General features: G+C 34.7%; 2 protein-coding genes and 1 long non-coding RNA gene across 16 annotated transcripts; 1 reads left to right on the top strand and 2 right to left on the bottom strand.

The window, feature by feature from the left end:
• Window positions 1–117: 117 nt before the first annotated feature.
• On the bottom strand, window positions 118–4,584 carry LOC107222703 (adenosine 3'-phospho 5'-phosphosulfate transporter 1). Of its 2 annotated transcripts, XM_015662179.2 has the most exons (9): window positions 4,455–4,584; window positions 3,623–3,862; window positions 3,072–3,289; window positions 2,743–2,954; window positions 2,429–2,653; window positions 2,189–2,339; window positions 1,700–1,911; window positions 1,492–1,617; window positions 118–1,249 (listed from the first exon to the last, which is right to left on the bottom strand). In XM_015662179.2, the coding sequence occupies exons 2-9, from the start codon at window positions 3,652–3,654 to the stop codon at window positions 1,082–1,084; spliced, it is 1,344 nt and encodes a 447-aa protein (XP_015517665.1). In that variant the 5' UTR covers window positions 3,655–3,862; window positions 4,455–4,584; the 3' UTR covers window positions 118–1,081. The 2 variants fall into 2 exon arrangements, with proteins under 2 accessions (XP_015517665.1, XP_046594766.1); XM_046738810.1 differs by lacking the exon at window positions 4,455–4,584 and having other exon boundaries at window positions 3,623–4,028.
• On the top strand, window positions 4,051–6,036 carry LOC124294206. Its single transcript, XR_006904143.1, has 2 exons — window positions 4,051–4,446; window positions 4,538–6,036. It is a non-coding gene; the product is annotated as an uncharacterized LOC124294206 (long non-coding RNA).
• On the bottom strand, window positions 5,960–27,153 carry LOC107222702 (protein unc-79 homolog). 13 transcript variants are annotated; one of them, XM_015662178.2, is made up of 48 exons: window positions 26,512–27,136; window positions 26,215–26,334; window positions 25,974–26,135; window positions 25,604–25,774; window positions 25,016–25,105; window positions 24,545–24,730; window positions 24,170–24,402; window positions 23,841–24,055; window positions 21,771–21,796; window positions 21,477–21,716; window positions 20,752–20,893; window positions 20,465–20,641; window positions 19,932–20,212; window positions 19,703–19,845; window positions 19,325–19,546; window positions 19,031–19,186; window positions 18,496–18,625; window positions 18,188–18,360; window positions 17,549–17,697; window positions 17,249–17,406; window positions 16,979–17,160; window positions 16,699–16,900; window positions 16,356–16,550; window positions 15,617–15,730; window positions 14,299–14,447; window positions 13,930–14,051; window positions 13,511–13,742; window positions 13,245–13,386; window positions 12,869–13,076; window positions 12,440–12,743; window positions 11,578–11,855; window positions 11,128–11,459; window positions 10,959–11,048; window positions 10,696–10,875; window positions 10,534–10,631; window positions 10,093–10,346; window positions 9,849–9,962; window positions 9,627–9,767; window positions 9,088–9,242; window positions 8,912–9,006; window positions 8,478–8,729; window positions 8,067–8,294; window positions 7,792–7,947; window positions 7,321–7,496; window positions 6,927–7,203; window positions 6,702–6,842; window positions 6,485–6,607; window positions 5,960–6,343 (listed from the first exon to the last, which is right to left on the bottom strand). In XM_015662178.2, exons 1-48 carry the CDS (start codon window positions 26,531–26,533, stop codon window positions 6,137–6,139), a joined length of 8,343 nt encoding a protein of 2,780 aa, XP_015517664.1. In that variant the 5' UTR covers window positions 26,534–27,136; the 3' UTR covers window positions 5,960–6,136. The 13 variants fall into 13 exon arrangements, with proteins under 13 accessions (XP_015517664.1, XP_015517660.1, XP_015517662.1 ...); XM_015662174.2 differs by having other exon boundaries at window positions 21,477–21,796; XM_015662176.2 differs by having other exon boundaries at window positions 15,659–15,730; window positions 21,477–21,796.
• Between the last annotated feature and the right edge of the window lie 217 nt (window positions 27,154–27,370).

Below are 27,370 nucleotides of genomic sequence, written 5' to 3'. Positions count from 1 at the left end.
GTTAGAAATATTTATTCGACATAATAAATCTGTAAATAACGAAACACTGACTTTATACCCTCACTTTTCATAACAATTTTGGAAAATGAAAAGTTCAATAAATTACTTTACAATCCGAAAATTTCGACCTGGTTTTATTTCAACACACTCCCACTATGTAGATATTACAGTGAATCGTTATCTTACATGTATTGGCATTTTACGTTTTTGTCACCAGTTTGAGTAATAATCAATAAAAAATAAATTCTCTCTCTTATCAGTATATATAACTACGGCATGTCTAGACAAAATATGAATTATCTGTTGTTATCACTGCAATTTAGCAATAAAGCTGCCTTCCGTCACTAAACTTTTTCTCATTAGATATAGATGTCATACTACAAGTTAAGCAAGAGTAATTAACAGTGCTAGACGATTATTTGCTCTTTGGATTAAAAAAAAACAACATTATCTTTATGGTGACTGAATTGAGGCTGATTTCAGTTTATCATTGGAATAGAAATTATCGTTTCTTACTCGTACAAATATAAAGACTCTGAAAGACTTTTCATTAATCTTTGGCTTAGCTCTTATTTGTAACGTTAACGTTTGTCAACAGTTGAAACTATGATACGATTAAAAGAAAATTACTTTTTCATGATGATCAAATCTACATTTGAGGAAAACTATTGTGTGAAATTTCTTTGGTACCTTCAGTATTGCCTCAGTACAATTTTTCAGGTTTACCTACTTTTGCTAATTAAACCTTTAAGGTACGATTTACAATTTACAAAGTTTGATTAGAAAATATGTGAAAAATAATTTTTGAAGCAAAACAAAATTATTTTACATTTCATTGACTCCCCAAAGAATATTATCAAGTACCATAGTCACACTATTCTATTTAATCATTACAATATTTATAAAAAAATATTATTTGGTATATTCTACAAATTCACATCATAAAAGCTCATGAATGATAATCAGCCAACTCAAGAGAATATTTCTTGCATCAAATTCCCACAATATCAAATAATTATCATGTATCAGTAAAAGTTGACAAGTTTGAAATTCGTCATTTCCTCTGAAAATGTTCCTTGATTTAAGTGTTGATACTTGCTGTCTGAATTTTAAGCTTCCTAATAGCTCGAGTTCGATGACTGCAGTATATTCGTAGGAACACAGAACCAAATACCAGTAGTACACCGAATACACCAAGGATTGTTATTTTGTGTTGGTATATCAAACACGATAATAATATCGCTAGGCCCTGAAATAATACAAGGTAAGTGATTATGCTAAATATCGCACCTTTTAGACAAATGAAAAAGCTCTCAAATATTGCAGCATTTACTATGAATAGAAATCATTGTTCTGGCTGATTAACCACAATATAATAATCTCTACTTTGGATCTAATCTTTCTAGCACCTGGTGTGTTGAGATACTTAAATCTGATAAATATATACAGTCATTGTAGATATTTTGATTATGTACGGAAGTGTATTCTCACCTGACGAATTGTCATGATGATAACAAATGTAACAGCTCCAAAATTAGAAATGGTATAGAAAATATACAGTTGTCCAGTGGCTGAACACACTGAGATCAATAAACAATCCGTGATAAATGCAGGATACTAGAAAAATGTTAAAAAGTATTAATCCCTAAGGACAAAAGGTTTGTAAGTAAGCACATTCTATTAGTATGTTATATATTACCTTAACCATGAATGCTAAGGAATTAGCAAAACTTGATTGCTGGAAGAGAGACATCGCAGTCAAGAGACAGGAAAACATGTTCACACCACACATCATTTGGACACTTGTCACACTATATTCAGTAAAAAGTGCATTCTGCCAGTTACTAGTAAAACTGTCTAGCATCATGTACCCTCCTAATAAAACAACTCCGGAGACTGTAGTAGCTCCTCCTATAACCATATATAAAGCATTAATTACTACCAAATTATAAATACTTGAAAAAGACTAATAAGTACAAAAAATATTATAAGAAGAGCTAACAATGCTTGACATAAGGTTATTCAAAATTTTACTTTGGACTTCAAAATTTAAAGTTACATATTTCCATCTTACCGTAATTTACTGTATTAATTTTCGTTTTAATTTGAATTTCAATGCTAAAATTGACATGGTTAGTCGTATATCGGTCAATTTGAGATTATTTGAGTCATAAGACGACGAACTTACCAGCTTTGTTTTCACTACTATCCAGCATAAAAAATGTCATCCCAATTGATATCAGTACCGCTGTAACATATTCGTAGTACTCATACTTGGAACGAGATACTATTTTTCCCATAATCATAACAGGAATTATTTTACAAGCTTTAGCCAACACCTAAAACACACAAAACAGTTAAGAAAAGTAAATTCAAGTTACTTTTTTGACAATTGTACTAGTAATTGAACACAGAAGTATTGTTGAACCTGCGTTGGGAAGCTGACATACATGAGAGCTTCATATTGACACCAGCTACTCAAAATGTTTGACAATGAGCAGAATGTGTATTTATATAATGGCGTTGTATGGCGAGGCTGCCGCTGGATAAGCAAGTACAGTCCAGACATTAGAAACGCAAGTATCCTATTAACGAAAACTAGAAATTGGGAATCTCTGTAACGGCTTTTATTTCCGTCTGTATCAACATACTCCTGAAAAAAATGATAAAATGCTCAATATTGTTTGGATACTCGACATAATATTGAATTATGAAACTATCATGAACTGGTATTTTTAATACCTGTGTCATAATTTTTTCTTGTAAATAACCCCATGTCAAGTAACTGAATTGTAAGCCTGAGAAACAATAGACGAGCAACAATGCATCCTGCCGAAATGTGCGCAGGCTGTGTTGGGCATTATTTATTCCCACAAAACTAGGGGAATCCAGTATACCTTTTTCTCCATGCCCAATCATGCAAGTGTAGACCACCCTGTGTATAAATCCTTTTCCTATAAATACAAAAAAAAGTCACATTTTCACACTTTTGGTATCATTTACTATATTTGTATTTTCTGGTAAGAAAAGTTCACAGTTTAAGCTGTGATCAATATGAACAAAATACCCACCACTTCGTTGCAGATATTTACTGCAGCAGACATATTTATATACCAAATAACCAGGTAATAATATGGTAGCGTAGCCTAATGAATTCATACATAGTCTCACAATCCAGCTGTACTCTTTTGTAATAGATTCAAGCGTAACATTGCTGCCATTCTCAACCAACGATTTTAGCAGCTTATTAATCCCATATATTGTACTTACTGATAGTATTATCAAAATGCTGAAAAATTATACTTTTAGAGTATAAGTGATTAAATAGTATTTAATGGATTCTATAATAGATCGAAATATAATTAATTAATTAAAGGAACAATTATCTCTACAACAGTCTTGTGATAATTGTCTTGTGTGGCCTCTGTGAGTAATATACATAGACACTTCTGAATTCATTCGAAAACCGACTGATTACGAAATACAGTATTGTTATTATTAACACCGTATAATTGAGTCAGACTCGAGTTATGGTGTTAAAACATGATCAACAAGAAATACAGCGTATTGAGTGATTATAAGTTCTTGATATAAAATATACAACAATGAGTAGGGTTCATACCATATTATTAATTCTCCTGCATAGGTTCCCATCGTTTAAGTAACGTATGCGATGACGTTTATCCGTAAATTCTTCACATCAGCCGTTGACTGACAGGCGAATGTACCTCATAACCTGTAGACGGTTAATGATTTGTGTGTAAGGCTCATCTGGCTAGCTTGACCTCGCAATTGGATATAGCAACACTTCTTCAACACATCTGAGTCAATAAGAAACACTTTCGGCTCGACTATCAAACCCCTGGAATTGAAATTTTATCAAACTGCCGCTTGTTGTAACGCGTCACATACGTGCCGATACATCAAACTTCCTCGCCGTACACACGAATACTACAGCACACTGCCACTCTGCCGCCACATCGCTTCCCGCGGCTCGCAGCGGGTTTATGCATATGGGCTGTTGGGTTATAACCCAGCTATAGCTAGGAGAGCACTAATATATTAGGAGAGTGGCTGCGGAGCACCGCTGACAATGAACCATAAGCACCTATGGATATGGTTGCTGAATGCCGCGTGGCATATTATGTACTAGGAGTGCGCGGTATTGGAAATTAGATACCAATTTTCGGTAGGGTTTCGTATTCGGTAGTTTCGATTAACCAAAATTTCGATAGACTTTAATCTACAAATATCGTCGGAAAAAGAGTGAGGAAAGTCTGTATTGAACTGTACTAAAGACCAATAATCTAAATAGTATTTAGATTATGAGCTATTTCGGTAATTCGGTATTTACCGAAGTTTCGATATTTCGGTATCGGTATTAACAGAAGGTACCCATACCGACGCATTTCGAGGAAGGAGATACCGAAATATCCTGCACCCCTAGTACGTACCTATGTACAAAAGTGCGTTGACTGAGTATAGTCTTCAGTCAACCACAAGTGTAACGATATTCATTTATGCTACGCACTTCCAGCTACCTATTTTTGTTCCGAAACAAAATGAGACTTGGATTATTGGTATACAATTTACGTGACAGTGACTGGCCCTAACGTGAGAAAATCACTGATCTCTTATATAGGTAAAGAGAGATCAGTGCGGACTGGGCACAATGAAATATGGTAATACTGGACACTCACTGCCATGCATGGCTGATCGGTGTTCCGGGGAGAGAGATAACTTGGAGGTGAAGTGCTGTCTCTCTTGCACTGGTAGAGTCTTTCAAAAAGCTTGTAGACAGGAGATCAGGGGATCGATTCTGTAATTTCATTTCTAAAATTTCCCACCATCCAAGCATTCTGATTGTTTGACTAAATTTTGCAAACCAATTAGAATTTTTGGATGGTGGAAAATGTCAAAAGTGAAATTACAAAATCGTTCCCGAGCACCCCTTTCGCAGGTGTATTTTTTTTTTTTTGGAAAATTAGTGACATTACATTTTCGATAGTGACTGAGGGTGCATGTATTTCTGCGTAGTTGAAACCTTCTTTTAAAATTGTATAAATCTTATATTGTATCGATCAAGTTATGTTCACACCCTTTATGGATCTTCGATCTACAAACCAAAGAGGATTCCTTTTTGCTACAAACCATACTTTTGAAACCAGCTGCTGCATCAACGGTGCAGCTGATTAATACCGTTATTGTGTCAACCAGCAACACATTTTTTAAATGGTCCTTTCAGAGATATCACGTTTTATCTGAATATACTGCCTATTCCCCAGATTTTATCATTGCCTTAATTTCTTATGACCTCTCTTTTTCTAGTGCCAACATTTATATGACAAGGCCTACATGTTTCAAGAAGCATCCTAAAAAAAAGGAAAAGGGACCTACTCACCTATGTTATTTCACGTGATCAAAATCTGGTAAAACTTTCTATCTCATAATCAATGTACCTGTTACGGACTGAAGAATACAAACATATTTATATGTTACAAATTAGGATTGTTGGGTTATAAAAGTTATTGGGCGCACTCAGTCCATCTGCATGAAACCATGTTTATTTAAACTTAAGGTTATAAAAGATTAGAGCGAGAAGCTATAAAACAAGTACCCTTTTCATAACATATTTGATTGAAATTTAAATAGTGTGCATGACCTAGTACACTGTTTCATCACCGGACTGTCTCACGAATTGCGGGACGTCTGGCAAGCCTCACTATAAATAGATAATAATTATGCTGAAAGGATCTCATGAAACGAACCTTCCAACCTACCCAAGTTGACTCTATGTCTTGTCTTAATCCTCAGTAGCCTCGATTTGAGCATGAAACATCCGCTGCACAATGTGCTCTCGTTATAATAGACTCTGAAAACCATGCGAGACACCGAACAAATAGTAATACCTAAACTGAATTCTCTATTGTCTACTCGAACAGGAATTACTCAACAATTATTTAACAATCATTATATACATATAATCTCAAAAACAGTGCTGAATAGAACCATAATTCTGCGTATTTAATTAATTGATACTATCACGAAAAAACAGGTATGTTCCAACTAGCAGGAGTTAAACAAACAGTTTCAACATCAAGAAACCAGCAAAGGAACACTTATTGACTTTATTTTTTCAGATAGAGTAAAATTGAGTAGCTGTCGAAGATTGTAACTCAATTTGCCCCATTTTAAATTGTAAGCGATGAAGCCATCGCATCAACACCGGATTGGAATCACGTTGTTCTACACTGGGACTGTCAGCTTTTCCCAAATATTCAGTTGCTTTTGTGGGGGGAAAGTTCCGACAATTCTGAAGACGCATTTGTAATTGGCCTGGCAACTAGAAGGTTAAAAGAAATGAATCAAAACACGATATATAGCAATGACAAGAAATTCATCTAATTAAATTCAGGATTGTGAAATGTCTTTCGATTAAACTTCTTAAAATGGGCAATTGGGTAGAATTTTCGTATGTTTTTACCTGAATATGATGGGCAAATAAAATCGGACTCCAGAGAGGTAGTAGCTTGCTAAGTAAAGTGGATTGACACTCCAACAGTGCTTCCAATAAACTTAAAAAATGTAAGTTCACCATCTCTGCCAGCTGTAATAAGTTATATTTTATCGGTTAATTATATGAGAGTACTTCTTTTGATATATGCTTGATTTCCTAAGTTCTCTGTTGTTGCGATACCTACCACTTTAGAATGCGTCACAAGTTGGAGGACACAGGGTGTAACTTTACCCCAAAAATCAAGTAGTATACTCATTGTTACACTATGGGTTTCGCTAGTGGTCAAATTACGCTTAGAAACTTCTTCTAAATAGACAGTCCAGAGCTAAACATGATAAATTTGTAGCACAGCGTTAATATGTATAATCATATAAATTCTGTAGAACAGCTGTTGGGTGACATAACTTACCTGGCACAAAATAAAAGTATGAAAAAGGGAAGACATGTGTAGTACTGAAGTTTTTGACTGCTCGGGGAAACCAGACAGTATAACTTGAATGTGGTCTGCAATATGACAAGAAACTTCTTGAGGTATAGGTTGTGCAAATGGAGTCGGTGGCCCATGTATATGTGGATTGCCGGACCATGTATTACTGTTTCCATGAAGGGCAGTGTGGGTCAATGATCCTAATAGCAGCCAGGACAGAAGACGTACATGACCTATGCAATCAACGAACTCACGTGATCTAGAATAGGACATACAAGTAAGGCATTGATACTTAAGATGTTTAAAAAAATTCAGCCACATCGAATTTAGGTGAAAAATATATTACACTGAATAAATGTATAAGGATGATAATTACCCCTGTTGTAGAGTTGATGGTGGACTATAAAGCCAAGGTAAATATCTTGCTACTGCTCTGTTATCGCGACTATTCCCTCTGGTTATTTCTAAAGCTAAGTATTGTGCCAAGCCGCATTTTAGCATCCCTCCTAAAGTGTCTTCATTTAATCCGGCTTGAAGGCCTTTGCTGTAACTCTAAAAAATTGTAGCAGGCATAATATACGATTAATGGTTGATTGAGAGAACATTAAAATACTGAAAAAAATATTACAACTCCAGGAATATATTATTGTGGAAATTTTTTTTAATAATATTCTAGCAATAATTATTGTTCACATTAGAATATTGAATATCCTAAGAATAAAACTTGTTATTTCATTTATAATAAAACGTAAAGCAAAATCTCCTCTGTCTGGTAGTAAAAACAGTCTTGGAGTTATCTGTTACAATGTCAAAATTATTCTAATAGACAATATTTTAAAATTTATACCTTTACTTTACTCAGAGTATGAAAGTCGGCTAAAAAATCTAGAACATCTGATAGTTGGTTCCGCAAGGATTCAGATGAGTTTGTATTATAAATAGGCGATACATCTGCTTGAACATCTTCCATTGCAACGTTCATAGGTAACATACCTCCCACATCCTGTAATAGGACACATTATAGGATAACAAGATTTCTTTGAAAGGAAAAAAATTATGCAATCGCTGGATACGAATTGAATCAAAAAATAAAATGATTAACTCTGGCGATGCTGAGCGTACCTGGAGAATGAAGTGAATCAACAGTAAAAAGTTTGAGTCTGGAATCGTACTCTTGAATTTGATGGCCTGAACCAATTCAAAAACGACAGTTCGACTTAAAAAATGCTTGTCTCGGTCTCGCGTGAATCCACGATGACACAGGTAGCATAAATCAGTCAGATAATTGTACTTTAATATTGAATTCTGTATGGCGTAGCTGAGAACTTTTGAAAACGGGTCAAGCATTCCCTGAAAAACTTAGTTATTAATTATATTAGCTAAAATTAGAATCACTTTTCACATGATTATATTTTATTAACGGAATAACGAATGGAGAATCCTGTGGATTACAATACATTACAAAAAAAAAAAAAAAAAACGATCAAGGGGTGATTAATCAAAAAAGTATTGATTAAAATCATGTTACAACACCTTAAACTGCGGTATACCAGGAACTTTCAATACTGAAACCATTATTCTGAGTAGAGGAGTTATATCTTCGATAGAATTAAGTAGCAACACTAGTCTTCGGAATAGCCCATCAATTTGTGATAACAAGCCACCCCAAGTGGCAGCCCCAGGTCCTAAGCCTGCTTCTAATGGTAAACAATCGAGATAGCAAGCAACGTTGTGCAGGATTGTTGGGAGTCGCTCCAAGGGAAGTGTTTTCTTTGTATTTAAACTCTGAAAGCAATGAAATCTCAATGGTGACTCTCACACTGTATCTTTCAAAATGCATTTACTGGAGACATTCTATAACGACAGCTTCAGATAAACTTTATCAAAACTGACGTTAGAAATAGGATAAATTGCTGTGTCTTATTAAATTTTTAAGTTGACGATAAATCAAAATAAGAACATGATACCTCTAATAACAGCTGTAGTGGAGCAATTGGGTTCAATTCGTTGAAATCTACTAAGGCTTGCGTTACACTTTTGAAGAACTGCATTCTCGTTGCCTCTAAGATAGGTATTTAGAATTAGAAATGTGTTACTTTCGATGCTAAATTCACAATTGTTCTTCACTTAGGTATAGTCTCACCATTAGTATGTGTCTGAAACATCTGTACAAACACACCATTTGGAGCTAACTGGTGCAAAACACATCTCAGAAATTGATGCGCTACGCTCACTGCTCCTCCAGGTAAATGCATGTTTGTCTCATTTTGCCACGGATACATGGCATTCAAAGCAACTCTGGAAAATGTTAATGCGATTTTAGTAATACACTTAATGTATAACACCTATACAACTAGTATAATTTATTGCGGTTGTAGCTTCGTGTCTAACGGTGTCAATCTCAAAGTGGACTTCACAGACAACAGAGCACTTATAATAGATATTACCATACATCACATCATCCTGGATATGAAAGTAAAAAGTAAATAAAAACTGAATCAACCTAGGGATATATTATTTACTAGTTATACTTGAATCAATCACGTATTTAAATGAGGTTTATGTTTGGTTTGAGAACTAGAATAAAGGAAAAAATGAATGCAATAAAATAAAAAATAGCCCACTCAAGTATTCATCACTACCTGTATAGACTTGCATGCATATGGTTGAAATGAAACTAACTTAGCGACAACGCTTAGAATTTCTGGAAGAAGTGGAGCTGCTAATGATGGCTCCCTGTGAATAAAGGTACCCAATGTAATTATGCATAGACCTAATTCTTCATCGCTGTACTCTTCTTTTACTGTCCCACATTCAGAACATCTAAACAAAGAATCATAATTATTAAAAGTAAATATATTTGCACATTTTTGAACTATTCGTTAATAATAATTTGTATATTACCTGTCATACACGCAATCATCTCCGATTCGAAATAGACTTTGCTTCAAGTTAAAATCTGCATGATATGCCTGTTGTAACACTGGATCCAAATTTGCTTGCACGTGTGGTCCAGGCCTGATGAGGAATAATTGAACACTACACTGATATTGCAAAGATCCTTCTAAAATTTATCAGTTACTTTGTGTGTGTGCAGAAAATGAAATTGGTTGGAACCAATAAATAACAACAAAACACATCTATTCACCAAGATTCTGGTCGTCGGATATTTCCAATTGAATGCTGTGTCATATTGAAAGGTGTTTTACGCATTTTCTCTCGTTGACTACGCAATAAATCTTCCATTTTTATTTTACGGTCATGCTCTAAAGACCTTAAAAAAGATTCTTCGATCACAGGTGGGGGTGATTCTAAAGCTACCTGCTTCGTTAATTTTCTGGGACTTGGGGATCTTGAGTGGATCTCAGTTGCGACTGGAGTTAATACTGAGGCCGAGGATGTCTGTAAAATCATAAGAGCATAAATCAACTCAACATATTTAGCAAATCGCCAATAACATTTATCCATCATAAAGAATCAGTAAGCTCCAAGTGAAAGTCATTCTCCGGATTTAAAGTAAATATATTTTATTGTTATGATAAAGTAACAAAAAATGATACATCCATCTATCAATAACAGTTATGCGCACCCTGTTATCTGAAGAAACATTATCTCGCTTTGGATGTGGGCCATAACTAGAACTTTTTTTCTCAGGTATTGTCTTCTCATTTTGTTGATGACAAATATCTGCAAGTTTGATCAAGTGCGTAATAATATTTCAATTTACAAAATCTACCATTACAAAACATACCATCCGCTCCTGGCACACCAAGAACTTGCCATACACGTTCTATAAGGCCAGATATATTGTCTCGTTGTGGTCCAACGGGTAAGAGGCGCTCTGGTAATGGAAATTCCAATTGAGACATACTTCGCGGTGTTGTTACGTCACTCGAAATGCATGTTTCACTGTCTTGATCGAAAGAAGATCCTAAAGTAATTGTAGATACCAATCTTTATTTTTGAGTGTGATTTAAAATATAAGCAATGTCTGAAAGATTTTGTCATACTTACCCACTGTCAGTATATCCATCTTGGATAAGGGGGATTCCGGTGATCCATACGTTTCTTCACACATCAATACACGGTGAGTTGTACGTTGTCCTGAAATATTTTCCTTGCAGTAATTATAACTGGTCACACAATACAAATATTGATCGTAGAACTCAAAAATTTGACATACGTGCAACAGTACCAATGGGGAGCAATCGTTCCATAGTTGGTGTTACTATCTGTTGATGAGTAGAAACACTTTGCCATCGTGGCGCAATATTTTCACCATTCTCAGTGCTGGTAAGCTGTGATGACATTGAGCTAACGACAGGCGAACAAGACTGGTCACTGCCAAGTGGCTGACTGACAGCTGGCGTAGTTTGGCATATTGAAACAGGAGAAGTTATGGGTGTACTTTGGTCAACGTTTTTTTGCCGCCCAAATTGTTTTGGTATAGGTGAGACATGTGTTGCCTGCTCTGGTACAACTGTGGATACTCTTTCTTTGGTCACCACATCAGGTCTATAAGGTTCGACAAATATATTGTGTTTTTCACAGATTGAAATGCAAAGTGCTTCGGTATGCATCGAAAATATGGAGAGCAGCAAATTGTAGTAAGAACAAAACTGTGTGACTGTACCTATACGAATTTACAGATTGAGTTTTAGCTGTACAAAGATTAGGTACTCCAGTAGCTACAGCTATAGCACTTGCGAGTCCAGTTGAACTAAATGTTGGCTTGGTGGATACAACAGTGCCGTTTGAGCCAGATTGTGTTACTACTGTGGCTTTAGCTACTGAAATCGGTGGTGGTGTAGATTTATGCGAATGTTGTTGCCCAGATAATAATGAAGATGTGACCATCATCTTAACACCTTCATGTACGCCCCACTTCTTATGAGGCAGTCCACTATTTACCTGTTTTTATAACAGAGTATACACTAATATATCCTAAATTGTACTTATAATCATATACATATATGATTGTGAATGCAAGAATATTGCTGAAAGAATGTAAATTCTTGCTAATAAGAAGTTTCTTCTCTTCAAGCACTGTGTATAAGGAGGACTATAATGTGCAGATGTCGTGTTTACCCTTTTGAATCCTTGCTTCTGATGAGAAGCCACTCACAGAGTCAGGGCAGCTAGGCGGTCTGGTGGAGTAAAGCTCCAGTCAAGCATCTCTAGACGCCAGGTTCGATTCCTGGCTCTGTCGTTAATTTTTCGAAATCACCAATTTTTCGAATTTACATTCTTTCAACAATATTCTTCTCGTAGAAAAATGATTTGCACATCCGCATATCATTCATTAGACGGCATTGGTTGTCTTACGTGGCTTCTCATCGGAAGCAAGGATTCAAAAGGGTAAACACGACATCTGCACATTATAGTCCTCCTTATACACAGTGCTTGAAGAGAAGAAACTTCTTATTCGCAAGAATATTGCATTGGTTTTGAAGAAAATCAGCTACTAAATACAATTCAATTCAGTAAAATCAAACCTGCAGTCCGTCATCTTCGCTACCGAGAAACCATGTTGGCCGATGTACAAGACCTTCATGTTTATTATGATGAACACTTTGTGCATCTAGTAACTTGTTTTTTTCAGTAGAACTAGAATGATCTATATCTGCAGCATGCACAATCATTTTACTCGTAGTAGCTACATTTCTGCCTACAACACCAGAACTTTCATCCATTTCACCAAGTGATCCACTGCTACTGCCATGAAGAGTGCAGTCCGATTTTGGGCTCTCTGGTATAGCCGCCAGTTCTGACTCCGTATCATCAGCGTTTATTGAATAGCTGTAGAATAACCGCTTTTGAATCGTAAGTGTGTCATTTGAACGTTTCAGTGTTCAAAGTACCATACACTCTCGTTTGGTGCAAAACAAATTGAATATTTACAAATCAAAATTCTGTGTGACTACCTGGAGTGTTTATTTGGATATAGGCTGGGGGTTGTTTCTTCCCAATGCGTTTCCATGGCATGCGATTGTGCATGATTTGTTCCAGGACTACGCTGATGCACAGAAATAATGGCTGACGAGACTCTTCCAGGTGGACTTTCTCCATCAAGTTCTGCAGTACATCCAGCTGCTAGGTCATGGTCTGCTCCAAGAGAAGGTTGAGATACGTCTACAACAAATATCAGTACATTCTTTACAATTAATTAAATACATCAATTATTTGTGAATTATGATTAATATAATTAGGAAGAACAAAGATTCAGTTGCGGTTCCGATTTCAGTGTTTAAGTTGAGCCATGATATATAAGATCGAATTATTAGATGAGATCAAAATAACCTCGCGATCTTGATGGAGGTCCTCCCATAACGACAGTAGCTGGAATTCGCCTGCATTGATGATGTTGAGTATCCAAAGTGTTTAAAACTATTTTGATCAAAGACTGAAGTTGGCTACACCACGGTTGTTGTCCATATTGATACTGAAAGTAACATAAATTTTAATACATAATGCTGGAAGACTGGACCACCCCTTTATTTAAAAATAAACTAGCCGTGCAATATATGTATTTACAGTACATGTAGATCAGTCTTTCAAATATATACCTTGTATAATAAAACCAGAAGTGACATCAACCATGTTCGTCTAATATGTGGTTCCAAATACCAGAGACTGTAAGTTGGAGGTTGATGGTCAACAGCAGGTACACCCTGGGGAGGACATGGACAATGCTGCAATACGCCAAGGACAGGAGGTACCATTATCCATCCCATAATATGATTTTGATCAAGAAGTTGCGGTAGATTTGCAATAAAGACATTGAATACTGGTGACACTCTGTAAAAAAAATAATTATCAAATTAGTTCAAAAAGACAAGGTATTACTAACGAATTCAACTAGGCATAACGTATGTAAATGTGCATCACTAATACACTGGCCACTTCACAAATTCCAATGCTGAAACTCAAATTCACGCATCTATGGTTGTATTCATTAATCAGTCATTATAGTCGTACAGAATACCTGAGACGTTGCGGAGAGGTGTGAAATGTTCGGTCCAATTGATTATATCCAAGAAGAAGGTAAAGATGACGCAATATAATCCCTTGCGTTTTACATAATGGTTTTTCATCAGTGGGAAATGCCTGTTGATGTAATATTACTTTATGTTATTAAAATGAAAATCTTTGTTATTTTATCTGTTAGTTATATTCACTATTCAACTTTATATTGTATTCAGGCTACTATTTATTGATTTATTTTTTCAGAAGGTATGACTCATTTACAGATACTCCGTCAATTACAGTCACTACATGTTACTTTACTTGACATGTTTCATGGATTAGAGATGAGTTCGAACGATTGACAAGCTCTGTGAGAAACGATAATTACTTGATCAGCTCTGGAGAGGAACTGCATGAGAAGAAATACAAGTAAGTGGATAGTTTCTTTGTCAGACTCTTCCAGATCAATGACCTTATGGATGAATCCAGGTAAGTTTGCGCCCTCCTCAGCTACGTTCAAAGAATGAATGTGACCATCTGAAAATTACATTTCTTCAAACATTCCGAAATTAAATCCAATCCAGACTCATTACAAAGATTAGAATAACAATATCCCATTAAAAAAGTTGACAAGTGAATAATGAAACATTTTTAAACATCTTGTTCAGTCCAGATCTAATTAAACTCTACTGCTATCCACACCATTGAAATACATGCAGGGCATGCAATAGTTAACAAATATCACAAACTTCGAACTTGTTACTAAAATTGAGAAAGTGTATCAGTTTAAGACAAATATTTGGTGACATGCCCTTGCAATCTACAGTTTATCAATCTTTTAGATCTAATTCTAATTTTTATTCAATTTTAGACAATTATGCCTCATTATTATATTAATATAATAACAATTTAATTATAATGAGGGATTACGTTTTATGTCTTAAAAAACAATTACTGCATCTACGTGCTAGGTATCCAAGGTATTCCAACATGTTGCACAACCACATACAAATATTCACTTCGAGGGCAATTAACTAAATACAAATATCCCATACCAGTAGACACAGTACTGAGCTACCAAATTCTGACTGTCTCTCACTTGAGATATGCTAAGAAATGCGAGAGTGGTCAGAATCCTGCAACCGAATTATACATAGAATAACACGGAGCTTGCACAAGTAACAAATATAAAACGATTTTAAGAGTTCAAATACATTGACAAATACCTATTCAACAATAAAACCTTCCACCAGTACCTTTGAGAAACAATTTAAAAAACAGTAAATTTCTTCATTGATTTCTTCATAGTTACATACTATTTACTGCAGTGACTGCAGATAATAAGTTTAGAGAACAAGAATAAACTTAAGGTAAAGACATATGTAAATCATCTTCACCTAATTTCGTTCAATGAAAAACTATAACTTGATTGTGCTCAATAGCTTATCACGCGCTCCCAGCATACCAGTAACTATAAGTAATAGAGATAGGATGAAATTATATAAACTTATTTTGTGCTTCAAGTATGAACTCACTAGCATTGACAGTTTCCAGTTATTAACAAACGACAGAAACGAGCAGTTTATGTTCTACGAATAAGTGGGAATTGCAAACCTTTTAATATCTCAATTCAAACGTTTTGAGGGACATACATACACCCAGCTTGTATATTGATATCAGTAACACCTACGCAGACACTACGCTACCTGGGATACTGTTATTAGGTGGGGTGGACCCCAGCAACTGACCCAATCCAAACCTGGAGCTCTTGCGCTTTAAGATAGGCGCCGAGTACTGCCGGCTGTACACTTTCTCTTTCTCTGGGGAGGTGACACATACACATAGATGGTGAAGTAGGGTGAAGTGTTGTAAGGTGCGAAGAAAAACAAAGTCACACTTATTAATTATTTTTCCCAGCAACTATTTTCGACATTACTTCTTTTGTTTACTTAAAACCCAAATACCTTTCCATATTTAAATACTAGCTCTCTCCTCTGTATAATATCAAGTGAAAATTAAACTACAAATACGTATACAGCACCATTTGCAAATCTATAAACCCCTGAAATTTTGTATCAAGAAATATAAAAATTATAGGGTATATAATTATCTCTGAAATAGAGGAATAGCACTAGCTTGATCATAATAGGGTACTACAGTTGACGAAGGTTTCTAATAATCCTTAGCTGTTTTGGGAGTTAACGTAACTATCTTAATTCAACATAATTAAGTGATTGCACAAAACTCAAGTTACTATATGTTTTTTTATTCCTACTCGTGATTTTTGTAATATAAGTTTGCCTAACGAAAACAGTTATTTACTAATATAAAATTAACTCGAAACTTACCCTTCAAAGTTTTATACAAACGGTACTTTATGATTAATATATTCAAGATTGGTAAATTGGATTGCAATTGCTAATAAGCTTGATATAATTACCATACCTTGTTTCGTATCTTGACGCGGAATTGTGGAAGCTGGTGCAGACATTGTACGTTTATATGGCCATTTCGTACCAAAACTGGCACTCAGAGTTTTCACCAAGCTTGTACTACTACCATCAGACAGGGAAAGAGCTTCATGTGCTCGATGTAGCTTTCTGATGAATATTTCACTATTTAAATCGGTATTCCTTAGATCTTCAAAAAACAAAAAATAGACACACTTTAAAAGATTTAAAACATACACTATAAAATTATAATTACAAAATACAAGGCGTTCTTTGTAATCCAACCCTCATTTAAGTTTCAACACTGGTTTACAATATCATAGAATATTGTTACTCACCACGAAGATATGCTATATCTCCAGCCTTTTCCAAATTTATTTGTGCTTCCAGATATAGCGTATCAAAACGATTTAAGAAGAATTCCCATGTGAGAATTCGCCTATCACTGAGACTATTATGTAATTGATAGAGAGATTGAAGCACCATGGGTCGATCTACTATAACCGAATCGAATTGCGTCTCGAGACAAAATATCAGAGACTGTAAATTACATACATTTAAAAGTTGTGCAATTCAGTATAAACATACTTAAACAAAATTTAAGGTAAGATGACTTACCCTTATAGCAGTGTCATGTATTGTGCCCAGGTATAATGTTGCACGTTGTGCAACGTGTACATTATTATCATCCATGCTGGTAATTAAATAGCAGAAAGCGTTTGTAAGGGCTGCTTGTAAGCTTGGATTACCTCGTAGAGGCGTTGAATCCATAAATCTGGCTATTAAAGTTACTCGCTCAACTGAAAGAATGTTATAAATACATGAAAACTGACAAGGAGCTCATTTGGAAAATGTGTTGTATTCTCAGTGTCAAATATCTTGAGTTACCAGCAACAAATCTAACGCGCCAATCGCAACTATGAAATTCTTCCTGAATGAGGTGCCAAAATGTGTCAGCTCCACAGGGAAGTGTTATGCAATGTAATAACAGTGGTACTGTTACCTGAGCAATGTGAGAATGTTCCGCATTGCATAATTCCCAAAGACTAGAATTTTATTCAACACATAGATTCATCAACTAGTAATTAATAATATAATACAAAAGTTAATTTTTGATGTAAAGTAGATGATTAAAATTTTTAAAAATTGCAAAATTATTGCAAACTCTAATTATTGTATTAAACTCACGTTTTAATGAGCAAATTTTCTTGACACCATATGAAAAAACCTTGATGATCTTTAACTGCGGTGTTGAAAGCATCTCCGTGCAAAACCATGATATTCAAACATTGCAACATGTAATATAATATGTCCGGCTTGTCAATAGCTATTAATTCCTATAAAGGGGTTAAAAAATTATAATTACAACATTGAAGCTCAGGCTAGAATAGCTTTAGATACAAGTAAAGGATAGTATTAAAAATTAATTGTGTTACACATGATAAAGCTTTCATATGGCTCTTTAAAATATGAGTTCACACTGTTTACTCTCGAGTAACGACGATGTACAGACTCAGTTCAAAAAAACTTGGTTATTGATGGAAAAATTTACAATGCAACTAATACTTTTAGATGAACTCTTGAAACTAGAAAAATTATTGCATTTTACATTGTAAGTTCAAGCAGTATGATGTGACTTCGTATTGAGAAATGGGAGGAGGGGACTCTCTGCATTTCAGAAATGTTTCAAATTTGAAAATAATTTACAATAAAAGTGAGATATGAATTTTCAGGATTGAAAGTGCAAAAACAATAAATGAAAGTAGTCCATGTGGGCCCTCAATAAAATTAATAATTGTGAAAGTTATGAAATTCGTTCAGCAATACCTTCAAAAGTTTATGGATGTACTGAAGCTGTTCTGGCAAATCTTCTATTGTGAATCTGAACTTGCCCACTGACGTGTGCCAAAAGTCATCCAACTCATTATCTGGGCTGGTCATCACTGGTTGATCATTTTCCCCCACAATCTGAGGCTTTGCTATACTGACAGTTGCAGTAGCTGTGCAATAACAATTAAAAATTGTATCAAGTGACGCTAACGTATCACAGATAAATATGTAACAATCTCTATAGTTTCAAATGAAATTTCACGAATTTCGAGTATCTTCTTGAATATTTGATGTATTTAACTTACCCACATCTGTTTCAGAAAGTGTAACAGCTCTCGCTACTGCTGACATAACTCTTTCAGCTGGAATAATAGCTGTCAAATCAAGCTGCTCCGAGACTGTTTCTACAGTGGCTGTCATAATCTGTTCAAAGAACTGATATAAACAATCAAAATACCCATCCACTGACCATAGGATAATTTCATATTTAAAATGTAAAGAAAGAATCAATTAATTTGAAATCACTCATTTTCATCGAAGATGAATATGATCTGCTAATACGTCTTTACCTAGCATATAACATAATACTATATAATACTATGCTTTCAAAATATTTTTATCACTAAACAAATTCTAACGTATACTACTACCATAATTATTTTTACCATGTCTAACACAACATCTGAAAATCTAAAGAGGGCTATGAAAGATAATTATTATACCTTGCTAGTGAATTACAATGTAACACGCTTTACATAAATTTGATTTCAATAGACTACTCTCTTGAAGTGAATGAAAGTATTACTCTAATAGGTATGTAGTAAACACAGATATACATACAGAACATACGTGAGGCATATGTACAAGGACGCCTCCCACAGAGTGCAGTTCTGGTACTGGCATGGTGATTACAACATCAGGCTTACTGTCGGATTTTTTATCTGACTCCGGCGGACTCTTGCGCCCGTGATCTTCTGCAGCTTCGTCAATAACTGCCTGCAAAATTTGCATAACAATAATCAATTTTTCATACATCTCAATTCATTTTATTTGAAATAACCGATATAGCAGCTTGAGAGTAATAATACAAGTATATTAAAAAAAAATTATTTTTTAAAAATCACAATGACTTACGTCTGGTGGATAAGCTGGATTTTCAGGTGCCATGTATGTAACTAATTGCAAACATAGCTGATGCCAAATAACTCTCGATTCGCAGTAAGTACACTCATTGTCTGTTAAACAAGAATGACTTCCACTCCAGGTTGCAGCCACCATAGATTTCATAAGACCACAAGCATCTCTACATACCCAAGTATTAATCCCTGTATGTTTATCGATATCTTGAAGTTCCATCTGTAAAGGAAAATAGTATTGAAACTAGTAAACTACATGAAAGCCAAGATATTTGGATATCATACAAACACATGTTGAAATTCGTACAATTTAGTTGTAGAAATGATTGAGTACAGTGGTTACGCTCAAACTGTAAGAGTATTAATTTTTCAATACCTGTTTCAATAGTACATCTAACATAAGTATACAGCATGACAGATTTAATTCAGTATCTGTAGTGAATTCCATATGGCGTGGTATCGGTATTATGTCATCAGACAGTGGTGTTGTATTTCCAGAATCGTCTTCAACGACCGGAGCTATATTTTTATTATAAATTATCACACATTAACAATCGATCAAAAGATAGGTGAAAATAATTTGTTTCATTTCCATGTTTGCTCACATATTGTGCTCCTATTGTATGTTACATCGCAGGGTTTTGATGATTCGGCAGACTTATCTGTATCACTCTGAATGGTTGCCTTCATTACTTGTACACCGTCGCCAAACATTGAGAATAACTGGGTAAGTGGAATCATTATTTCAAGCATTGTTAGAATTTGAAGCCAATTAAGAGCTTGCTCTTGAACTTTCGCTGTTGTATTGACAAATCTTTTAGCCACAAAGTTATACATCTTCTTAGCATCGAAACCAAGTGGGCTCATATCTGGATCCAAGATTTTGCTGTAAAAAAGATAATACAACCCAAAATTGTCCTGAACTTATTTTTAAATGACAATCCATTAATCACCTGGTAATATCAAGACAGTACTTCAATTTTGATCCTAAAGTTTGAAAAAGTATTCGTAGTAGTTAATTGTTATCCAGATTATCTGGAGTTATAATTCTATGCAGGATGTACTCTTGAATTCGTATTAAGATGTTATTCGATAGAAAAGTATGCAATATCTAGAATTCAATAGAAAAGTTGCATACCATAATATAATTTTCAGTTCGTTGAGTTCCTTTTCTGGCACATCATTGACCATGGCTTCCATCCAATGCGGCATTACATAATCCCAAATTTCAGGAGTGATCACCTCATAAGGAACGAGGCAAAATAATCTGTTTAAACCATCTTTCAAATGGGATGTTCTAGATGCCAAAGTTTCCCTGGGTCATAAAGAATTTTTAACAGCAAATCTTCTGCAGTCACTTATGTAGGCACATAGTCTATATGTAATGATGAATCTTCATATCAAACATTTACACCTGTTACGTACCAGTGTCCTCCGACTCTCACATAGTCTGTAGGATGAGGAAGCAGGCAAGAAATAAATACTTCATAATGTGTCTTAGCAATTTCAGACAACCAGCCACAAACATAGTCAGTTTTTAACTTTTCCAAAGTGCTTTCAGCTTGGCCTAGAAAAAGCACAATCTCAGTATTGATGAAAAAATTATTGGTAAATTTATTCGTGTGTAACTTTGTAAATTTAAAAAAAAAATTATCATTGTTTAGTGTAGATCCAGATTAAATTATCTATGTCAACTATAGTTGACAACTACTACTTTGATGCATAGAAAGTTCCAATTAAACGCCTGTTTGATTTAACCACTTTTTAACACTAATATAAAAATATGGTCGAGTTCGTACTGAATTTTAATGTGAATGAAATTAACATTACTCATTTAAAAACTACGTAAAGAGGTAATGTAAAGTAATCAGAGAAATTTTCATCTAACATTAATATTGCTGACGCATTCCCATAATCTGTGTGTATTTTCGTTCAATATTGAACCGTGAAATCTAAACAAAACACCTCAAAATTATATTGAAATGTTAACGAACTCTGGGACCCAGACCATTCTATGCATCAAATGCTAGTTATATATATATATATACATACATACATATACATACATAGTTATATATATATATATATATATATATAGTCATGACTAGCTATCGTCCTATTTCTACCAATAATGTGAAATGTTAAATTACCAACAGAAAAGATAAGATGCATAAGACTTTTTTTAGTACCATCAAAGGAGTAAGCAGTAACATGAAACCAATGAAATAGCATTGACAATAAACGGCCGAGAATTTGGACGGGTGTATCCTGATTCGGTGTGCAGAGTCCCACAAGCAGCCATACTCCATATCGACCCAATAGTTGCCGTTCCTCCAAACTAGCGGGATCAGCGCCTTGACCACCTTGACCAATGCCAGTTCCTGAGAACCCTGTCCCTCCTTTATTAGTATTAATTTCCAACGAATCTTTGTTACTATCCATACTTAGCGGTTCAGCCTCCTTAAGCAGGCTGTAAAAAGACAGAAAACTGATGATGAAATAGTCTAACTGCTGTCTGAAGATGCATCTGCTGACGTGTATCTGGATCTAATGTATCGATCACATAGATTAGTTACTAACTGAATTTACATTTTAAACGTTCCACCAGAATATTTATAGATTTTTCAAATGATTAAGTTTGATTTTCACACGTTTACAACAGAATTTCCCAAGCAAATGATTTTCCATTCGAAAATAGCACAGATATTGACTATTAATATTCTGAAGGACGATTGTCAGGCCTCTTTACAAGGCAAATTGAAAATATTTTTCTCTTTTTCCAATTCACAAGGCAAAAACTATAGTTTCTAGTAAATCATTATTCAATATCAACGTCCCTAACACAATATGAACCTATATGTGCATTAAAGGAATTATCACAAAGACTTTGCTATCCAATATACTTGTCAGACGGTACAGCTCCAGACAATGAAAAATATGATTGAAAAATTGCTCTAAGAGAGCTGAAATGATGCTACTTTAAATTCATGTAGAACTACAAATATGATGCAAATATCCGAAAGTATGAAAAGTTATGTACGATAGAATTAAAGACAGTAAAATAATGAAATTTTTTAGTTTCAGTAATTCTGCTTCATTAGATATTTGTGTGTGAGATACAATTTCAGAATCTAAGCGTAACGTTCAACCAAAAATTCCGATCCAATAGACCAGTACGATACACAATGCAGGCAAACATATATATTTTGACAACTACTCATGATAGAAAGCCAACATCAAATTCACAAAAGTAATATAATAATAACTTAGAACCCACGCAACAGATACTACATCTATAATTTCAAGCTGTAGAATACAATTTACAATCATTAACCAAGTTTGCAGGAGTGTGAAACTGGAGAAATTTCATATCTCCAAACATGCAGAGCACCAATTACTAATGAGGATTTTTTTGCAAACAGAAAGATTTGTAACATGCAATGAATCTAGGATATCTATATGCGCAGAAATGACAAGATATGTTAGAAAATTCTATATTAGAAAAATGCTCAGAACACTAACATTATACGGGATTAGCATATTCCTATGAACACGCTATTTAGGCAACGAGTGTTTTGTTTGTGTGCACGTGCGTGTGCATGTGCAGGATAGATGCACATAATTAAGATGTGTATGCTTGTATAAATAAATATATAAATGCTGAATGTGATACCTTTAGTGCTGTTTGTGATTAAAAAAAAAAATTGGAGAAAACTGGTTTTACCTAAGAAATCCTTTCGTTGCTTTGACCAACCAAAAATTGGACATCGAACACCCATTCATATTATGTCAATGTAATTGCGTTAAAATAGAAGTGTTAGTTTCGAGTGTTATTTGCGTGATATGTGATGTTTATTATACCTGGTTTAGAAAGCATGAATGAAATCATGTAATCTCCATTCACCATATTTGGCAAAGTAAGCCCAGGAGCAGCACTTGTAGTAGGCTTCATTATTTTTAACTTGCAATACGATTACTGTGACAATTTAAATATTTTCTGGACATTACATAAGTTCAGTGAGCAACATCAAACATTTTATCGACAATGCAATCATGCTATGTGTTACATGAATCTAATGATTTGATTTTCAAAACGAATTTTGTGCCACGTTGTATGTTGTCTATAACAAATCAACAAAAAGCAATCAAGAACCAAGTAAGCGATTGCTATTATTTTAAATCAGAATAACCAAGTTTATTTTGTGTAACAATATGTGCCACTAAAGGTAAGGCAATCCATAAGTTGACAAAGTTGAAATAGATATTGTCAAACGGAACACTGATTTTAAAATTACGTGTTACTAACAACTGGAATTGACACAGTTCGATCACAAGTTAGAAAATATTTCGAGATACACTGTTCAATTTTCGTGGTTTTCATGATCTTAACTTTAACACACCATCCATATGTATATTATAACCGGGAAACGTTCCGTTACATCAGAAATTCAATCGGTTAGTTACTTGGTTGAAAAAAGTTAAATTTAAAATTATATAATGAAAGCAATTCTGACCTGACAATAGCCTGGACCATATACGTCTGCATCTGTGAATCCATGTGTGATATATGTGGCAATGCAGTATGGAAAACATGATCACCACCTCGACGATTGTTATGTCGAATATTATGACATTGTTGGCAGTAACGAATCGGATGATTTCCATTATAGCTTGCGCATTCTGTAGAAAAGCAAACGCTTATGGCTGCCTTATCAGTTGCCCTACAGTTCTAAAAAAAAGTCAAATCAGAGCAGAATTATTATTTTAGAAAAATACACCATATGATACAAGTCGAGGAATTTCTTACGCTAGACCCATTGCATTATATACCATATTTAGTTACCTTATTCTCGCAAACCATGGATACTTGTTGCATTGGATGAAGAATATCATAAAACATTTGATTCGGATGTTCACGATGAATTTCATTGGCACACTCTATGCACAAGTAAAGTGGAGGTGGTGAATCAGTTGCAAATGTAATTGAAATGTAATGATCATAGCAAACTTTTCCAGCTTCAGCATTACCAGCATTTGGGCACATGTCTCTTTGGCATACAAATGGAGTCAAGTCGTCTAAAATAAAATAAAAATGTTAAGTATGTCATACATAAAAATTACCATACATTTGACTCATCCATAGAATAGATAATTTATTTTTTAAATAATTTGAATAATTATAATATCAATGAAAAAATGCTGTGGATGAATGACTAACTTGTAAATTTCATCAATACAGCACGGCGATCAAACAAATTTGCATTGAAGGTTGGCCAGTAATAGAATAAGAGTTTTGCAGCAGATGCACGGGCAGGAGCTGTCCCATATGCAATTACGCATAATATGTCTTTTACCACTCCAGGTTTCAATGCCATTAAACATTCTAATAACTGACAATGATGCGCTGAAACCCATTCGAGACAGAAATAATTATAAATGTCATTCAAGTAAATTTATCAGTGAGTATTTAAACAGGAACTAAAATACTTGATGCAATAGTTGTATTGATATCTTTGACGATATTTCATGATTTGTCACCAAATTAAAGAAAGTTCCTAATATCTCAGTTCATATTCCTATTTCATAAGTAAATCTATGAGTTTGAATACTACTATGCATTTACGTTAAGTAAGCATTCGGTATTAGACCTAAAATTTGATAAAATCCTATAATTTTGGAAAGTACTCACCAGGATTATTTGAGTACTGGAACACCGTCATGATGACAGCAGAAACAGATTGACTAGCATAGTTTTCTGTTCCATCTTCAATTTTGCGTGCTAAATAAAATCGGATTAATCAGCTAAACTATTGAAAACATCAACTTTTTCCAGTGAATTTTGAGTACATTAGCTCTAAAGTTTTGCAGCCTGCTACATTATCGATATGGAAATTCTTCAAAATTACTTGAAATGGAAGTACTGGTGTAGTATGTCGAATTTTACAAAGGTATTACAAAAGGATAAATTTTCACAGATTAGAAATAAGATTTTGTTATTTCTGTGTGGAAAAACATAATTTGTTGGATCGGCAAATTTTAGTATTAAGATTGTCACAGCAAGAAAATTTGTTGCAATAGCAAGAATTTTGCAACTTTAACTAACTAGTTTGTTACATTGGAACTCCACTTGGCTATACTTGCAGAAGCTTCACTGACACAGTGAAAGTTTTTGCATCGACAGCTAAGATTCTTGCTGTCATTACATTAACACCAAGAATTACTGGTCTATCGAATTATTTTTGTCCGTGTGAAGCAGATTACAGGTAAAAAGACTTACTAATTGTGAAGGGTAGAATATAGAAACAGAGGTAATTCACAATCTCCTGATGCAGTTCAACTGGTAGAACGGATATAGCACTTGCTGTTAGATATGGCAAGTTGTCTACAAGATCATGTTCCAAAAATGGCAATAAACAACACAAGCATTGCAGTATTGCCTGGCCAAATGCTGTTAAACACAAATCAGTAGAGATATATATCAATTTATTTTTTAGCACGTTTGAATTATAAATATTCCACCATGCTTTCATAGATATTACGGTGATATTTCAATAGAAAATAAATGAGTAAGTGGTTATACTTTCATAGTTCAATAGCAAATGACCTGTTGTTACGAGGTAAATTGACATGATATGACTTTTACTAACATTGCAGACCAATGTGTACCAGAGGAACAACATCCATGAGCTGCATCACTGCATTGTAGAGCTGTTTATAATCCAAGTTTGGATACAGTGCCATTCTCTGTGAATCAAACTCTTGTGATTTTATCATTTCTAACGGAGAATCAGGAACGTCTTTGAGGAGGGCTGAAATCGATAGCAAATATTGGTATGAACAATGAAAGTTCAAACTTGTACAACATTCGACCAACGGGGGTATACTTACAAAGCAATGTTTGAGAAAAGTATTTTATGGTATTAGTCATGTCGAATCCTGAGGGAGTTGGCTGAATCGCGTGTAGGAGTCTTTGATGGTAATCGTGAAGACTCGAGAGCTTTAGTGTGTCTGTAAAATAGCACTAAAATTACAGTACAGTTCATGTGTAAGGATATTTGTACCTTAAATTGGTTTTGTGTTTACGTTGTACGTTTAAATGAATCTGTTGAAACTATTAATTGCAAGAATGAACATGATCATGAAATACTTGGAAAATTCGATATAACATAGAACGATTATACGCACATGCAGCAAATTTCGTCCCCATTTTAGAGTTGTAACAAAATTGCTTTCGGTAAGATTAATATCGCTTCTTAATATACATCATTCTTGAACAACGCATCGCATGGACCCGAGTATCCGACGTATTGATCCTCCGAACTCAGATACTCTTTAATCTGAAAGCGATGTTCCGCGCTCATCTCGACCGGACAACAGCTGATTCGCTACACTATATTAGTTGTACCTTCGGTTAAAGCATTGTACGGCACTACCGCATTTGCGTAAAAATGACATAAAACGCTTAAAAAACACTTATGTCATTTCATCCGGTCATATTCGGGTTAATCACTCGGTTTTATACACATGAGTTTCACACGTTACGTTGACAGATCTACGAAAAATTAAGCGCACGCGCCAAACTCCGATGGTCATCGTAACTCCAACGAACCACGGTTCAAGAATAATCTGCTGCCTACAGCCAACTAGGTACAATACCATGCGTTACCAGAGAGAAACCTGCGTTACATCCAAAGTATATTATGGAAATGTTTGAGCAAATCAGAATGTGGGGCGGTAATTATTCCGATGAAAAACTTTTGATTCTGAACCCAACCGGCATCCGAAGTCATTGCCTCTCGTTTTATCGTCTGAATAAATTATTAAAGCGTGTATTACACTGCTTATTCTTATAACCCCGGGGATTCCCTGCTCGCAACAATTTCTATCTGACGATCCAAATTTCGGCAATCGGCATAGAACTGGAGTATAATTTGTCCACTGTTTTGTCCAATAAATCGCTTATGCAGTGGATGTATTCCAGTATGTGTGCTAGCATCTTGCTAGCAAGTAGCACGTGGACATTTCGGAATGGTCGTTCCGTAAC

The sequence above is a fragment of the Neodiprion lecontei genome, chromosome 4 (genome assembly GCF_021901455.1).
Source record: "Neodiprion lecontei isolate iyNeoLeco1 chromosome 4, iyNeoLeco1.1, whole genome shotgun sequence".
In the NCBI taxonomy this organism is placed as follows: Eukaryota; Metazoa; Arthropoda; class Insecta; order Hymenoptera; family Diprionidae; genus Neodiprion; species Neodiprion lecontei.
This window is presented reverse-complemented; position numbering and strand designations above follow the sequence as displayed.

Bases quoted from the DNA above. Each gene is read 5' to 3' on its own strand.
- LOC107222703 (XM_015662179.2), bottom strand. From the start codon at position 3,654: ATGGGAACCTATGCAGGAGAATTAATAATATG. The intron at 2,654-2,742 runs GTATTAAAAATA...CATTTTTTTCAG, and splicing joins AAGAAAAAATTATGACACAG to GAGTATGTTGATACAGACGG. The intron at 1,618-1,699 runs GTAATATATAAC...ACATTTTTCTAG, and splicing joins CCTTAGCATTCATGGTTAAG to TATCCTGCATTTATCACGGA.
- LOC107222702 (XM_015662174.2), bottom strand. From the start codon at position 26,533: ATGGGGACGAAATTTGCTGCAT. The intron at 17,407-17,548 runs GTGAGTTTAATA...ATAAAATTCTAG, and splicing joins GAAAATTTGCTCATTAAAAC to TCTTTGGGAATTATGCAATG. The intron at 14,448-15,616 runs GTAGCGTAGTGT...TGTAATTTTCAG, and splicing joins ACCTAATAACAGTATCCCAG to ATGGTCACATTCATTCTTTG.